This window comes from Eschrichtius robustus, chromosome 1, assembly GCF_028021215.1.
Source record: "Eschrichtius robustus isolate mEscRob2 chromosome 1, mEscRob2.pri, whole genome shotgun sequence".
Classification (NCBI taxonomy): Eukaryota; Metazoa; Chordata; class Mammalia; order Artiodactyla; family Eschrichtiidae; genus Eschrichtius; species Eschrichtius robustus.
Genome location: NC_090824.1, coordinates 175,094,134 through 175,110,157, shown reverse-complemented (window position 1 = coordinate 175,110,157; position 16,024 = coordinate 175,094,134). Strand labels below are relative to the sequence as shown.

Here is a 16,024-nt window from a genome sequence, read left to right as displayed (position 1 = left end):
AATTAAGTGTGGAGCACTCTCATCTGTTAGTTTTAAAACTAATGTGTTGGTTAATATTCATTCATATATGTTTCCTGGTAAAAGTTATCAGTATTCTTGACATAGATGTTGGATGGTCCAGGTTTTCTAGTGTGAAAAAAGGAAATTCACTCAGAGTATTTTCTCTGACTTTGATGTGCTTTGCTTTTTATTCTGTATTCACCAGATAATAGTAGATTTTAATTTTGAGTTGTTAATTTGGGAAGATACTAAAATTTGGGGATCATTAATATACACTCTCTACTCAGATGTGATTGGTTTTATCAGTGAATTAATGACTTCATCCCATGTTGTAAAGTAAAATGTAAAGTATTACATTTGTGCTTCTATGTATTCTCTTGGCATTGTAAAAGCAATCTTTTATAGATGGGTTTAGAAGAATCAGTGAACCTGCAAAGTATTAATTAGCTTTTAATATATTTGCTCCAAGTGATGCCTTTAAAGGTAGTTAGTATCAGCTCTTTGGACTGCTGAATCTTTATATTACTGGGTCCTTTATTAGGCCTCAGCCTTCAGTGCTTGCTTTGGAGCCATGGTCCAGTGAGTGGGTCATGCTTATTCGCAGTGGAGTATGAAAAGTTATATATAGAAGCTGTGCAACGCTCAAAGTTGCTTGCTGTGATTTTGCTTCCAAAAGTTGAACCGTGAAGTCTACTTTTGTCGACTGGAAATGTGACTATTTGGTTTTCCTCTGTTTATGTCATAATCTGTTTTTGAGATTGTAAACATTATTCTATTTTCATATAATATATTGAATCATATGTTAGTGCTTCTTTAGATTTTTTTTTTTAAGCAAGTGATTTGCTTTTGATAATATTGGAGTTAATTTTTACAGTTAAAATACTTTCAGTTCTGTTTATCAAGACCTCATTAAGAAAGTTAAAAGTCAAGCTGTGGAATGGATGAAGATATTTGCAATATATATATAACCAATAAAGCACTTTTAAATATCTAGAATATATAAGGAATTTTTATATAGCAGTAAAAAAAAGAAAGCCCACTTTAAAAATGGGCAAATAATATGAATAGGCACTTATCAAAAGAAGATACTACAATTATCAGTAAACTATGAAAAAGTGCTCAGCCTCATTATTTGTCAGGAAATGTAAATTAAACCACATCCTAACTAGAATGACTAAAATTAAAAGGCCAGAACACAAATGTTGGGCAAGGATTTGAAACAACAGACTTTCATATACTGCTGACACAGCATATGAAATTGGTACAACCATTTTGGAAAGCTGTTTGGCAGTATCTGTACTCTCCTTGATATCTATCCAACAAGTGCATACATAAAAGACACATTGAGAATGTTTATAGAGCATTATTTGTAACAGCCCCAAACTGGAAATGATCCCAATGTCCACCTGTAGTAGAATGGATAAATAAGTTGTGGAATATCTGTGCGGAGTATTCATTCAAAAGACTCCTATGGCTTTGTTACCCGCGGTGTGGTCCATGGATCAACTGCTTCTGCAACACCTGAGAACTTACTAGAGGTGCAGACGGTTACACCCCTCACCCCAGATACACTGAATCAAAATCTACAGTTTAACATGATCCCCAGGTGTTTAATAAAGTTTGAGCAGCACTGCTTTACTAGTGGTTCTTGAAACTGGTTCTGGACCAGCAGTATTCTCACCTGGGAACTGGTGAGAAATGCAGATTCTCAGGCTCCACCGCAGACCTGCTGACTCAAGCTTTGGGGGTGGGGCCCTGCGTTCTGTTTTAGCAAGCTGTCCCGGTGATGTGGATGCAAAGTAAAGTTTCAGAATCTGCTTAGAATTTACATTTCTAACAAGTTCACAGGTGATACCAAATCAGGAGCTCTCTTTGAGATCCACTGTTGTTGGTAGGGCTAGGCAAACCTGTAAAAGTCCACAGGTTTTTCAGGCCACGTGGTCTTTGTCACAGCTACAGTTCCACTGTGGTACAGTGAAAACAGCCAATATGTAAATGAATGGGCATGGGTGTTTACCGGTAAAACTTTATTTACAAATACAGCCTGCAGGCTGGATTTGGCTCCTGTACTTTAGAGACCCCTGCTGTATAGCAGTGAGAGTAAGAAAATTTCTATTGCAAACAAAACATGGATGAATCTTGTAAACGTATGTTGACTAAAAGGTGTATACAAGAAGTGTATACTACAGGATTCCATTTATTCAGAGTTCAAAAACAGGTAGAAAAATCTTTGCTCTTAAAAGTCATGAGCGTGGCTGGGGCTGAGGAGTGGTTATGGCTGGAGGTGGCCTGGAGTGCTCATTATGTTTCTTGATCTAAAGAAATGATGCACCCTCTTGGAGTAAACTTTGAACCTGACAGTAACTAATTTAAAATATTTTTAAAATATTAAAATGAATAGTACATTATGGAGGAGAATTTGAGATATGTATGAATTTTTGAAAATAAAGATTTCAGAGTCAGGCTTTAGGGGGATGAGCTTGTTCTCTGTTGTCTGGAGTCTTGGATAAATTTGAGAAGCACTAGGATTTATAAAGTTACAGAGAATTTCCTTTGTCATTTAAAAAAATAAAGCTCTTATCACCTAAACTCTGGTATAACGGTTCTGGGTGAATGAATATCCCATCTCTGTGTGTCTTCTCATTAATCCATTAATTGGATTGACTTTCTTGACTGCTCCCCCACCCCATCTTGATTTGGTATGTCTTAGTATATTCTCGCTTTGTTTACCTTTTTACTGAGAGTGATGGTTTATAATCCTCTGTTGATTGTCAGTTGATTAATGGTTATCTTGGATGCTTCATTTAGGGCTCTAGTTCTCAAACTCTTGGTCTCAGGATCTATTTACACTCTTAAAAATTGAGGTCCCTGAAGAGCTTTTGCTTGTAAGAGTATCTATCAATATTTATCCTATTAGAAATCAATGCTGAGAAATTAAAAAATGGTTTTTATTAATTCACTTAAAGATAACGGTGATAAACTCATTACATGTTAACGTGAATAACAATTATTTGGAGTATAACTGTGTTTTCCAAAACAAAAAAATTTCTGAGGAGAGTATGGTTGTTGTACATTTTCTGCACATCTCTTTAATATCGAGTTTAAAAGATAGCCGATTCTTCTCTGCTTTGGTGTTCAGTCTTTCATAATTTTTGTCATAGCTGAAGTATATGAAGAAAATCAGGCTTTAGACAGATGTGTAGTTGGAAAAAGGAGTATTTTAATAGCCTTTCAGATTGTTGTGGGTATCCTTTTATAATTTACACCTAAACACAAGTGGCAGGGTATTTTTAAAGATTAATTGCAATATGAAATTTGAAACCACATCGGTGAACATTTCTTATTCCGTTACATTAAAATCCGTTAATCTAGCTTGCACTTTGAATTTCTCGTTTAACCTCCTGTATGATTTTGTAACATCATTCATTGGTCACTTGGGAAAGTACTGTTTTACTTAGTAATGCAGGTCTTCTGAATTGTTGACACATTTCATTATGCCATATCAAAAGCTCATATTTGTTAATATCACTGATGTTGTCTGAAAAGTCCTTTAAGTATTGGGGATCTGATGTACCCATGGTGGTGGATATAAGCTTTCCAAAATTCAAATTTTCATTCAAAAATATTTTTTTAATACATTTTATTTATTTATTTTTAACATTTGGCTGTGTTGGGTCTTCGTTGCTGCACGCGGGCTTTCTCTAGTTGTGGCGAGCAGGGGCTACTCTTGGTTGCACCGGCTTCTCATTGCGGTGGCTTCTCTTGTAGAGCACGGGCTCTAGGTGTGTGGGCTTCAGTAGTAGTGGCACATGGGCTCAGTAGTTGTGGCTCGTGGGCTGTAGAGCACAGGCTCAGTAGTTGTGGCACACGGGCTTAGGTGCTCCGTGGCATGTGGGATCTTCCCGGACCAGGGATCGAACCTGTGTCCTCTGCATTGGCAGGCGGATTCTTAACCACTGCGCCACCAGGGAAGTCCCTCATTCAGAATTTTGACTTATCATTTTTGGCAACAAATACTGTTGGTTATTTTCCTTGACATTCATTTTTGAGAAAATGTCTGCCGAAATCCTAAGTCTGAGTAATCATAGTTTGTCAGTTATTTTTCCAATTAAAAATGATGATCCATGGGGCTTCCCTGGCGGCACAGTGGTTAAGAATCCGCCTGCCAATGCAGGGTACACGGGTTTGAGCCCTGGTCCGGGAAGATCCCACATGCCGCGGAGCAACTAAGCCCGTGAGCCACAACTACTGAGCCTGCATGCTACAAGTACTGAAGCCCTCGCACCTAGAGCCAGTGCGCTGTAACAAGAGAAGCCACAGCAATGAGAAGCCCGCGCACCGCAATGAAGAGTAGCCCCTGCTCGCTGCAACTAGAGAAAGCCCGCACGCAGCAACAAAGACCCAATACAGCCAAAAATAAATAAATAAAAATAAATATATTAAAAAAAAAAAGATGATCCATGAAAAAAGTAGCTAGTTCAGCTTACAAATCAGTCGCACAAAAGGCCTTCCTTGAGCCAGAATTGCTTTATGTGAACTTCCCGTTTTGCTACACAGGATATTTAAAAGGTGGGTGTTCAGGGATGTTGTTAACAGAGGTGATTTTTAATGCTTCATCAAGGATAGTCTTAAGTGAAACTGGCCTTGTTTTTTTAAACCATGAGTGCCTTGTGCTGAAGAATATAATGACTAGTGCAGTTGGAGCCACCGCCTTAATTTGTTTTATCCACCATTGATCTTGCGCTGTCAGTGCAAGTGTAACACAGTGGGAAAAAATGAATAATGTCTTAGTGTTATTATGAACATAGTTTAAACCTTGGGACTCAGAGGGGCCACAGAACACACTTTGAACCCTGGTTGCTTTAGGGCTTTGTCCTTAAAAATTACATCATATATTGCATATACATAAGTATTAATTACTGAAAGAATGTTTAATGACAGGCTTGTAAAAATTATCTGTTTGAAACATGCAGTAGCATTTTCCTTCCTTTGAAGATACTTACGCTTTCCCTGTAGGAATGTATCCTGTCAGGTATAATGTCAGTGAATGGAAAGAAAGTTCTTCACATGGATAGAAACCCATATTATGGAGGAGAGAGTGCATCTATAACACCGCTGGAAGATGTAAGTATTAAAATAAATTAATGTCCCTTTTGTACTTTGAGTCTTTTACTTGTGAATCTCTACTTTTTTATAGATGGTTTTAATTTTGTTTTATTAAATAGATTATCTGTAACATCATAATTTTCAGGAGCTCCTAGTTTGGGGCTTGTAGAAATTTAAATTGTGATTTTTGTTGCCATGTGGAGCAGTTATCTGTTCTCTCTCGAAGTTAATAGAGTGTAGACTTGACAGGGTGCATGGAGGGTACCTTTTGATGAAGACCTAACATACGCCAGGCACAGTGCCAGTGCTTTCCGCATAGTCTTAGTTATCTTCCCAGTCACTCAAAGAGATTTTATCCCCATTTTTTAGATGGCAAAATAGTTTCTGTGGGCTTAAGATCACGGAGACGGGCTGATAACCCAGGTTATATGATTCCAAAGCTTAGTTCCTTTTTCTTTTAACTTATTTTATTGAAGTACAGTTGATTTACAATGTCATGTTAATTTCTGCTGTACAGCAAAGTGATTCAGTTATACATACGTATATATATTCTTTTTAAAAATTTATTTATTTTATTTACATTTATTTTTGTCTGCATTGGGTCTTTGTTGCTGCATGCAGGCTTTCTCTAGTTGCGGCGAGCAGGGGCTACTCTTCGTTGTGGAGCGCGGGTTTCTCATTGTGGTGGCTTCTCTTGTTGCTGAGCACGGGCTCTAGGTGCACGGGCTTCAGTAGTTGTGGCACGCAGGCTCTAGAGCACAGGCTCCGTAGTTGTGGCACGTGGGCTTAGTTGCTCTGCGGCATGTGGGATCTTCCCAGACCAGGGCTTGAACCCGTGTCCACTGCATTGGCAAGCGGATTCTTAACCACTGTGCCACCAGGGAAGCCCTGTATACATTCTTTTCCATTATGGTTTTTCACAGGATATTGAATATAGTTCCCTGTGCCATACAGTAGGACCTTATTGTTTGTCCGTTCTATATATAATAGTTTGCATCTGCTAATCCCAAAGTCGCACTCCATCTCTCCCGCAGCTTCCCTCCCCGTTGGCAACCACAAGTCTGTTCTCTGTGTCTGTGAGTCTGTTTCTGTTTTGTAGATAGGTTCATTTGTGTCATATTTTAGATTCCACATATAAGTGATATCATGTGGTATTTCTTTCTCTTTCTGATTTATTTCACTTAGTGTGATAATCTCTGGGTCCATCATGTTGCTGCAAATGGCATTATTTCATTCTTTTTTTTATGGCTGAGTAGTAGTCCATTGCATATATGTACCACATCTTTATCCATTCCTCTGTTGATGGATATTTAGGTGTTTCCATGTCAAAGCTTAGTTCCTTTTGCTATACTCCATGCTTCCTACTTCTTTAGAAAATGAGCACATGAAGCATTTCCAAAGTGTGTCTTACTAAGTATATTTATTTCTCTGTGTGGGGTTTGTTCACCATCCACGTGTATAAATCTGAGCTGTACTGTGCTTTATAGGAGATATATAGATATTGTCAGTTACTTTTAAAATAGTGACTTTGATGAAATAAACTTAATGTTTATATCAAAAAGCTTTTTTCTCTATATTCAGGCATATAGGAAAGTTGAAAGAATAATACCAGTGGAATATTTTTTTGCTTCATGTCTGTTTGTGTTATTGGTTTTAAACCATTGAAAGTAATAGACATGATACTTGACCTAAATATTTCAGCATTGATCTGTGAAGAGCAACATTCTCCAACATAATCATAATACCATTATCACACTTAAGAAAATTAACCATAATATCCAGACTATATTCAAATTCCCCAGTGATCCCAAGAATGTTGTATATTGCTGTGTAGGAGTGGTTTGTTTTCTTTTTTTTTAAACTAGTTTAAGCATTGCCTTTTGTGTTGTTTCCCTTTATTCTCTTAATCTACAAAAGTCTCGCCACCTCTTTTCTTTTGGGAAGTCTAGGCCAGTTTATAAGAAGGTATTGTTGGGCACTTCATACTGCATCCCATCAGGAGGCACAGTGCCTGCATCAGCATCACTGTTCATGATGCTCAATTTGACCTGGTTGAGGTGGTGACCACTGACCGCTCCATCGTAAATCATCTGTGGAACGATGCACTGGCGTCATTCTTTCTTCACCTAGTATATTGATTAGCCTAGTGTTAAGTAAGATGAGCAAGCTGTCCTCTTTTTTTTTTTAATTTAATTTTTATTTTATATTGGAGTATAGTTGATTTATAATGTGTTAGTTTCAGGTGTATAGCTAAGTGATTTAGTTATACGTATACATATATCCATTCTTTTTCAGATTCCTTTCCCATATAGCTTATTATAGAATACTGAGTAGAGTTCCCTGTGCTATATAGTAGGTCCTTGTTGATTATCTATTTTATATATAATGGTGTGTGTATGTTAATCACAAACTCCTAGTTTATCCCTCCCCTGCATGTTTCTCCTTTGTTAACCATAAGTTTGTTTTCGAAATCTGTGTCTGTTTCTGTGTTGTGAATAAGTTCATTTGTATCATTTTTTCTTTAGATTCCACATGTAAGTGATATCATATGGTATTTGTCTTCCTCTACTGACTTACTTCACTTAGTATGATAATCTCTAGGTCCACCCATGTTGCTGCAAATGGCATTACTTCATTCTATTTTACAGCTGAGTAATATTCCATTGTATATATGTACCATATCTTCTTTATCCATTCCTCTGGTGATGGACATTTAGGTTGCTTCCATGTCTTGGTTATTGTAAATAGTGCTGCAATGAACATTGGGGTGCATGTATCTTTTTGAATTATGGTTTTCTTCACATATATGCCCAGGAGTGGGATTGCTGGATTATATGGTAGCTCTCTTTTTAGATTTTTAAGGAAGCTCCATACTGTTCTTCATAGTGGCTACACCAGTTTACATTCCCACCAGCAGTGTAGGAGGGTTCCCTTTTCTCCACACCCTCTCCAGCATTTATTGTTTGTAGACTTTTTGATGATGGCCATTCTTACTGGTGTGAGGTGATTTGCATTTCTCTAATAATTAGTGATGTTGAGCATTTTTTCATGTGTTTTTTGGCCATATATATGTCTTCTTTGTAGAAATGTCTGTTTAGATCTTTTGCCCATTTTTTGACTGGGTTGTGTACTCTGTCTTTTTTAATGTACTCAAGAACTTGGGGGTTTTTATTGAGTGAATATATACCACCTTTGCTTGTTCTGTTCCACCTTAGCAATGGAACTCATGAGTTTGAATGAATATTAAATTTTAAGCTGCAAGCTGCTTTTAGAGCCTCAAACTCATGTAAATTATAAATTAACTGGAACTAATTTTAATTGTCTTTTCTGATTTGAATAATCCAAAATTTATTTTTCACTCCCTACGTAACCACAGAAGCAAAATTAAGCCTTTGTTAGCTTTTTATTCAATAGAGAATGAGTTTAAATGATTTCTACAAATAGTAAGGGATGTATCTGCAAAACTAGTACATAACAAATAGTTTGTTTTGTATTCCTGCTAGTTAAAAGCAAACACATACCACCTCTGCAATATTTATTTTGGCATTCATGAGTTGAGTAATATATTTAATTTACATATGTATTGGAATAGTGCTAAATGTTCTGATTAAAAATGAAATGCACTTGTACTTTACCTCATGTTGGTGGTATTTAGTTACACCAAAATCACTTCATCAAAAAATAGTTGTGCAATGAAAGTTAAATTTTGTTACATTATGGGTGTTTTTTGTTTTGGTTTTAGTTATACAAAAGATTTAAAATACCTGGAGCACCACCAGCATCAATGGGGAGAGGAAGAGACTGGAATGTTGACTTAATTCCCAAGTTCCTTATGGCGAATGGTAAAGAATTCCAACTTAAATTTATGATAGTACATTGAATCCGATTTGAAAGTAGAAAGTAACTGTTGACAGAGAGTGTTATTCCGGGTATGTGGAAGTGGATTCCGTTGAATGGCAACGGTATGGTGAGTAATAGGGCCCATTAGAGGCATCTAGAGTCGGTAAGTTAAGAATGGAGGGAAGAGGGGGTGACTTCTTAGTAATTGGTTTTGGAGAAACAAAATTATGCTGTGGCATAATACATATCAGAATTGTAAGCATTTGTAACAGACTTTCCTCTTGATACTTTGGTGACAGTCTTAGGTAACTGGGCCTTCAGAAACAGCCATATTAATGTTTTTTTCTAGTTTGTAAGCTTTCACAGTTATTTTTTCATATTAATTTTTTCTCATTTTTTTCTTTTTTCCTCCCGTTTTATTGAGATATAACTGACATACAGCACTTTATAAGTTTAAGGTATAGAGCATAATGATTTGACGTACATATATTGTGAAGATTACCATAGTAAGTTTAGTGAAAATCCATCATCTCGTATAGATACAAAAAAGAAAAATAAAAAAATGGTTTTTTTTCTTGTGATGAGATCTCTTAGGATCCACTCTCTTAACAACTTAGGTCCCCTTTAAATGCTGGAAGATAGGACTCACTGGCAGCTGCCTCCCTTAGATAAGGCCTCCTGAGCTCTCAAGTTACCCTCAGCTTCCACCACTTCCTACCTTCCCTTAAGCCCAGTCCACCTTGCTCATTTCTATTACCTGCCTGGCCTCAGTAGGAAATGAGTTTGCAAACTGGTCTGTAACGTGCTAGGCTAGATAGAGAGAAAAGGACAGGCAGGTGGGTGGGCGGGGGATGGGGGGCGGTAAGCAAGTAAATGTGAGTGAGTGAACAGTGAGAGACATAAATGCTCATATTCCAGATAGGTCCCTTAACTCAGTTAAGGAACCGATCCACACACTGTGCACACTTTCCTCACTATACATGGAACTGGGTGGAAGAGACGTTTCCCAGGACAGTGTCTTCTGTTCATCAGCTCCCATGAAACAACTGGGGCACCTGACAAAGAATAAAAGGGAACTGAAAACAAATGATTGCATAATGTGTTAATGGCATTGCAGTAGTATAAAAAGTATGACTTTTCTCAAATAATTATCATAATCAAGTTATATTAAAAGAAAAATTCCTACAAAGGCAATAATTTTGGTGTGCGCAGAATTCCAATCTCAAATCTTAACTTTTGGTAAATAAATACTAATAACGTCTTTGTGGCTGCTCTCAAATGTATGCCAATCAGAAGATCTTCTTGAGGTTCATTCATCAGTAGAAACATGGACACATCTCACTGTAATGTGGCAGAAATGGCAGCTGTGAAGTCATAAATACGGCCTTAGGTGGCCCCAAGGAACACTGCAGTGGTAGAGTGGATCCACCCTCCGGGTCGGCGACCATGGCTTTCAGCAGGGCTCATATCACAGAACAGAGGGCTCAGGCACTGGGGGTACTTGGAGATCATCTGATGATTCACTTTGCCTCACGGAGCACAAAGAGTAAGAAGAAACTGGATTCAATATGCTCTAGTGGGCTTTTTCTTTTCTTTTTGCGGGGGAGGGGGTCTTTTGTGTGCTTTAAAAATAATGTGAAGTCCCTAGGTAACACCAAAGAGCTCAGTGAAGTCTGAATCATCTGACACTGTTCAATATACATGAAACTTTAAGACAGCTGAGTGGATTTATTTCTGTACATCCTTTTGAGAATCACTAATATTACTGGTTCATACTTGTGGGTCATTTCTGTTAGGAAATTTTTTAAAGGTATATGAAGGCAGTGAGTAGAAAAGGAAATAAGGCCAAGGCAGAGAGAAGGAGGTGGAAGAGGCGAGAAAACGGAGGGAAGTAATGCCTTAAGACTTTGCAAAGTTCAGTCCATGGACTAAGGGACACTTGGGAGCTGGTTGGAAATGCAGAATCTCGGGCGCTAACTACACCTATGCAAGCAAAATTTGTATTTTAATAAGATCCCTGGGCAATTCCTAAGCAGAATGACGTTTGAGAAGCACTGCCTTAACAGTCCATTGCAGGCTCTTTAATGTCAGAAAAAGATGAGATACGGTGAGAAAACTTCACAAAATGTCTTTACCTGGGCGACCCCAGACCACCTGCAAAACCTGTCTGAGCTTCATTTCCTTATCTGTAAAATGGAGATGATAATAATAGTAATATGATAGGGTGGTTCTGAGGACTGAGGGAGTTGTTAAATAACCCTTTCAAAGGTCTTGGCATAGAATAAGTAACGGATGTTCATTAGATTTTTGTTTTTAAAACGCATCACGGTATTTTCTTAGTTCCTGGTTTAATGGGTATATTATTTTAGAACATTATAATTTTAGCTGTTGAATTTTTTGAAACTTTTTTTTCCCTAGGCAAACTAATAAACGAATCCTTAACACAAACTAGAAATTTAAAATATACTCTTTTTCTCATATTTTTAATTAGAGGAGTATCTTTAAATTGCTGTGATTTTTAGCATCTTTTTCTGAGATGACGTTGAAAAACTAAATTGTAAGTATAAGTCTATTTATGTCCCATGAAATAAAGTATGTACCACCCTTTCCCCCTTTTTGAATTTATGTTCTATAATTTGGGAATATGTTCAATGGAAAGATCCTATTGGAATTTTCTCTGAAATTTGAAGTTAAATAACTGAATTATCTTGAGGTTAATTGTAAACACAAAATTTTTATTATATAAATAATAAAATTATTTAATTAAAATTAGAAAACACAGATAAGCAGAAAGGAAATAAAATTTTCCTAACCAGAATCCTATTGTTTAGAATCATGGTTAATATTCTGGTGTATCACCTGCCAGTTCCCCCCCCCCACCTCTTCCCAGATAACATGTTTTTCAGTCAGTATACTGTGAACATTTAAAAGAGAGAGGGAGGGATGGAACCAGGGGCTGGATGGGATGATAAATCTCATTGTATACTCCTGGAAGTGTAGTATGGGGATAAAGGCAGTAATTTTCTTTCTTTCTTTTTTAAAAAATATTTATTTATTTATTTGCTTGTGCCGGGTATTAGTTGTGGCAGGTGGGCTCCTTAGTTTCAGTTCATGGGCTCCTTAGTTGTGGCATGCGAACTCTTAGTTGCGGCATGCATGTGGGATCTAGTTCCCTGACCAGGGATCGAACCCGGGCCCCCTGCCTTGGGAGCGCGGAGTCTTATCCACTGCACCACCAGGGAAGTCCCTAAAGGCAGTAATTTTTTAAGGCTTTTTCCTTTATATTGCCAGATTTTACTTTCACCAGTAGACTGAGGCTGCCCCTTTCCCAGTACCTTTACCACTCCCAGATACTATTCATTTTAGTTTTTGTGATTTTGTCATACTAGAAGACAAAATAGTGGATTTTTAAAATATGTCTACTTACTAGAGGGTGAAATGATTTCTAGTGTTACTGGCTTTCATGTTCCTTAATGAACTGGCCAGTCTTTCGCTTTGCACATTTTTCTGTTGACGTTTTTGTGTTTTTCCTTACTGATGTAAAAGAGCTTATTATAACAGCTGTTAAATGCCCTTTTTTATTTATTTATTTATTTATGGCTGTGTTGGGTCTTCGTTTCTGTGCGAGGGCTTTCTCTAGTTGTGGCAAGTGGGGGCCACTCTTCATCGCGGTGCGCGGGCCTCTCACTATCGTGGCCTCTCTTGTTGTGGAGCACAGGCTCCAGACGTGCAGGCTCAGTAATTGTGGCTCACGGCCTAGTTGCTCCGTGGCATGTGGGATCTTCCCAGACCAGGGCTCGAACTCGTGTTCCCTGCATTGGCAGGCAGATTCTCAACCACTGCGCCACCAGGGAGGCCCCTAAATGCCCTTTTGAAGTATGTTGAAAGTATCTTTTCCAGTTTGTGATTGGCATTATATATAACTCTTGTGGGTTTTTTTTTCTGTACAAAAGCTTTTATTTTTCACACAGTCGTTGGTTGAGCTTTCTTTTATTGGTTTTGATTTGGAAGGCTATGTTTAAAATTTTTCTCTCTACCTCAAGTTTATAAAAATACTAATATCTGCTTTTAATGGTATTATGGTTTCATGTTTTCACTGTATAAATAAGTTCATCTATTTTGTTTTGTTTTGTTTTTTTGTCAGAGCATCTATCTTATTCCTTCATAGAACTATGAAAATATGTAACAATTTAATTTTATTTAAAAAAAATTGTTTTTGAAGTATAGTTGATTTACAATGTTGTGTTAGTTTCAGGTGTACAGCAAAGTGAATTAGTTGTACATACACATATATCACTTTTTTAGATTCTTTTCCCATATAGGCCATTACAGAGTATTGAGTAGAGTTCCCTGTGCTATAGAGTAGGTCCTTATTAGTTATCTATTTTATATATAGTAGTGTGTTTATGTCAATCCCAATCTCCCAAGGTTCATCTATCTTAACATGAATAAATTTATCTATTTTATTACCCTGTTGTTTGAGAAGTAGAGATAGAAATTTATTTTTTCAAAATGGCTAATCAGTTGTTCCTCAACATCATTTATCTTTTCCACTTTGATTAGAAAACTTTCATCATACATTAAATTCTTTTACATGGGTCTCTGTTTTTCACTGATTTATGGACTAGTTAATATACAGTATACTGAAACATTTGGCTGCATAAAGGTCTCCTCATTACTCTATTTCTTGTTCTCAAAAAGAATTTTTTTTGATTGTCCTTGTATGTTTATCCTTTCGAATGAGCTTTAAAATAATTTTGTTTGGTTTCTCAAAGAAGTTTACTATTTCTAGTATACCAAAATTTCTTTGGTTTATCCTAGCTTTTTCTTGACCCAAAACTAGTATTCATTTTAATAAATATAAATTGAGTTAGGAACTGAAAAGCACAAATTCCTGGAGAATTTTGCCTATGAGTTGTCTGTCTTTAAAATACAGTAGGAACTTTAAAGAAACCCAAACCCATTTGCAGTAGTACTATAATTCTAAACCTCATACTTCTAATAATTATTGTATAACTTTTACAAAAGCATGTTGAAGTTATTAACCTTGAAGTTGTAACATTTTAAAAAAGTCTAAATATGCTAAGCAATAGGTCTGCATTCTGATTGTCCTATTTAAAATATGGCTTTGGAGACTTTTCTAGGAGTTACTGGATGGTGTTAAGAAAAAATTGGAAAGCCATTAGTATTAGTAAATGTACTTTTATTTCTGCTGATTTTTGAAAGTAGTAAGATTTAAGTAACAGTTTGAATTATGTGACTCTTACAGGTCAGCTGGTTAAGATGCTGCTTTTTACAGAGGTCACTCGCTATCTGGATTTCAAAGTGACTGAAGGGAGCTTTGTTTATAAGGGAGGAAAAATCTACAAGGTTCCTTCCACTGAAGCAGAAGCCCTGGCATCTAGTAAGTAATTCTATTTTATTTTCTCAGAAGATTAGGATTTTATAACATAAAGGGATCTTAGAGATAAAATTTAAGGTCCCCTGAATTAGTCATCCACCCACTCATCCAGTCAACAAAGATTTATTGGGAGTATGTTATGTGCTAGACACTGTTCTAGGCAGTTGAGAGTACTTCAGTAAACAAGATGTTCAGAAATTCCTGCCCTTCTGAAGCCTGGAGAGGTTTTATCTCATGGAGCCTGTTGCTGGTGAAGCTGAGCCTTCATAGGTCTAGTATACTCTTTTCAGATTAATAATTCGTGAGAGTCACTGTCTCTTGGATTGTTTCCTGTGTGCTAGGCTCTGTGGGAGACACTTCACATTTGCTTTCTTACTTGACTTGTGAAGCCCTTTGTGAGGTAGGGTTTCCATTTTATAGATGAGGAAACTCAGGCCCAGAATCACATAGGTAATGAGTAGCAGGATGGCATTGAAACCCTGGTGGGATTGCTGCACAGCCCGTGTACTTCATCACTCATCTACGCTGACCTCCTTTGCTACTCTATCCAACATGGTGTTCTGGTGGAACTCATCCTCTAAGTGGTGCTGGTGTCATTCTCCAGCATCTCTGTTTCTAGGAATTCCCAGTGAATATGGAGTGATTTTATTTTCTGCCCCAAATTATTTCCTCTACTGGCTCATCAAAGATTTCTGCTTAACATTTTTTATTCTGAGCCTTTTAAATAGCAAACACCCCGAGAAAAGACCTTCCATCCTTTAAGGTGTTTTTGTTGCCATGCAGAGCAGTTTAAGGAAGGATAAATTTGTATAACTAAAGGGTAGATAAGTTTTGTAGGTGCTGTAGGAGTTCAGAGGAGGGAAAGGTTTGCATTGGGAGAATAGGAAGAGTGCCAGTAAATTCTCCAGTAATTATTTTGGCATTAAGATTGGAAAAGATTTCTCACCTAGGGGTCGTCCCTGGTGGCGCAGCGGTTAAGAATCCGCCTGCCAATGCAGGGGACACGGGTTCGAGCCCTGGTCCTGGAAGATCCCACATGCTGCGGAGCAACTAAGCCCATGCACCACAGCTACTGAGCCTGAGCGCTAGAGCCCATGAGCCACAACTGCTGAAGCCCGCATGCCTAGAGCCCATGCTCCACAACAAGAGAAGCCACCGCAAGAAGAAGCCCGCTCACCGCAACAAAGAGTAGCCCCCGCTCGCTGAAACTAGAGAAAGCCCATGCGCAGCAATGAAGACCCAACGCAGACCAAAAAAAAAAAAAAATTTCTCACCTAAAAACCTAGTTTAAGTTATTTTGGCAGTTTTTCTAACTCCATTTATTTACTTCTTGCTATTAGGGGAGAAAATATTGGGCATAAAACGTTGAAAGACACTAAAGCTAGAAAGTAAAAAATAGCACTAAGAATTGCGGCCAGGTTGGGAGTGACAGTTGGGTAAGGGAAGGAATGGCTTCTGATTGAATGGAGGGGAGTTCTTGGTGTGATCATGGGTTAGAAATCATTTAAAGTCTTTTCAGTGACACTGCATCTAATTTAAATAAAGTGTTTTCATAGAAATACGAGTTCAACAGTTTGAGTAGAACTCTTTTAAACAAAGTTTGGGTTTTTTAGTTTAAAATTTTTATCCTCTCTTTGAGCTCTTATCTACATTAATAGCTTCAACCACTTCCTTCAT

At 37.4% G+C, this 16,024-nt stretch overlaps 1 protein-coding gene across 1 annotated transcript in view; it reads left to right on the top strand.

Moving 5' to 3' along the window:
* Positions 1-16,024, top strand: part of GDI2 (GDP dissociation inhibitor 2) — a 49,904-nt gene that overhangs the window by 11,521 nt on the left and 22,359 nt on the right. Inside the window, exons 2-4 of the mRNA XM_068559767.1 lie at positions 5,017-5,124; positions 8,849-8,948; positions 14,216-14,350. Of these exons, the coding sequence (XP_068415868.1) occupies positions 5,017-5,124; positions 8,849-8,948; positions 14,216-14,350 (343 nt within the window). The remainder of the gene's footprint in view (positions 1-5,016; positions 5,125-8,848; positions 8,949-14,215; positions 14,351-16,024) is intronic.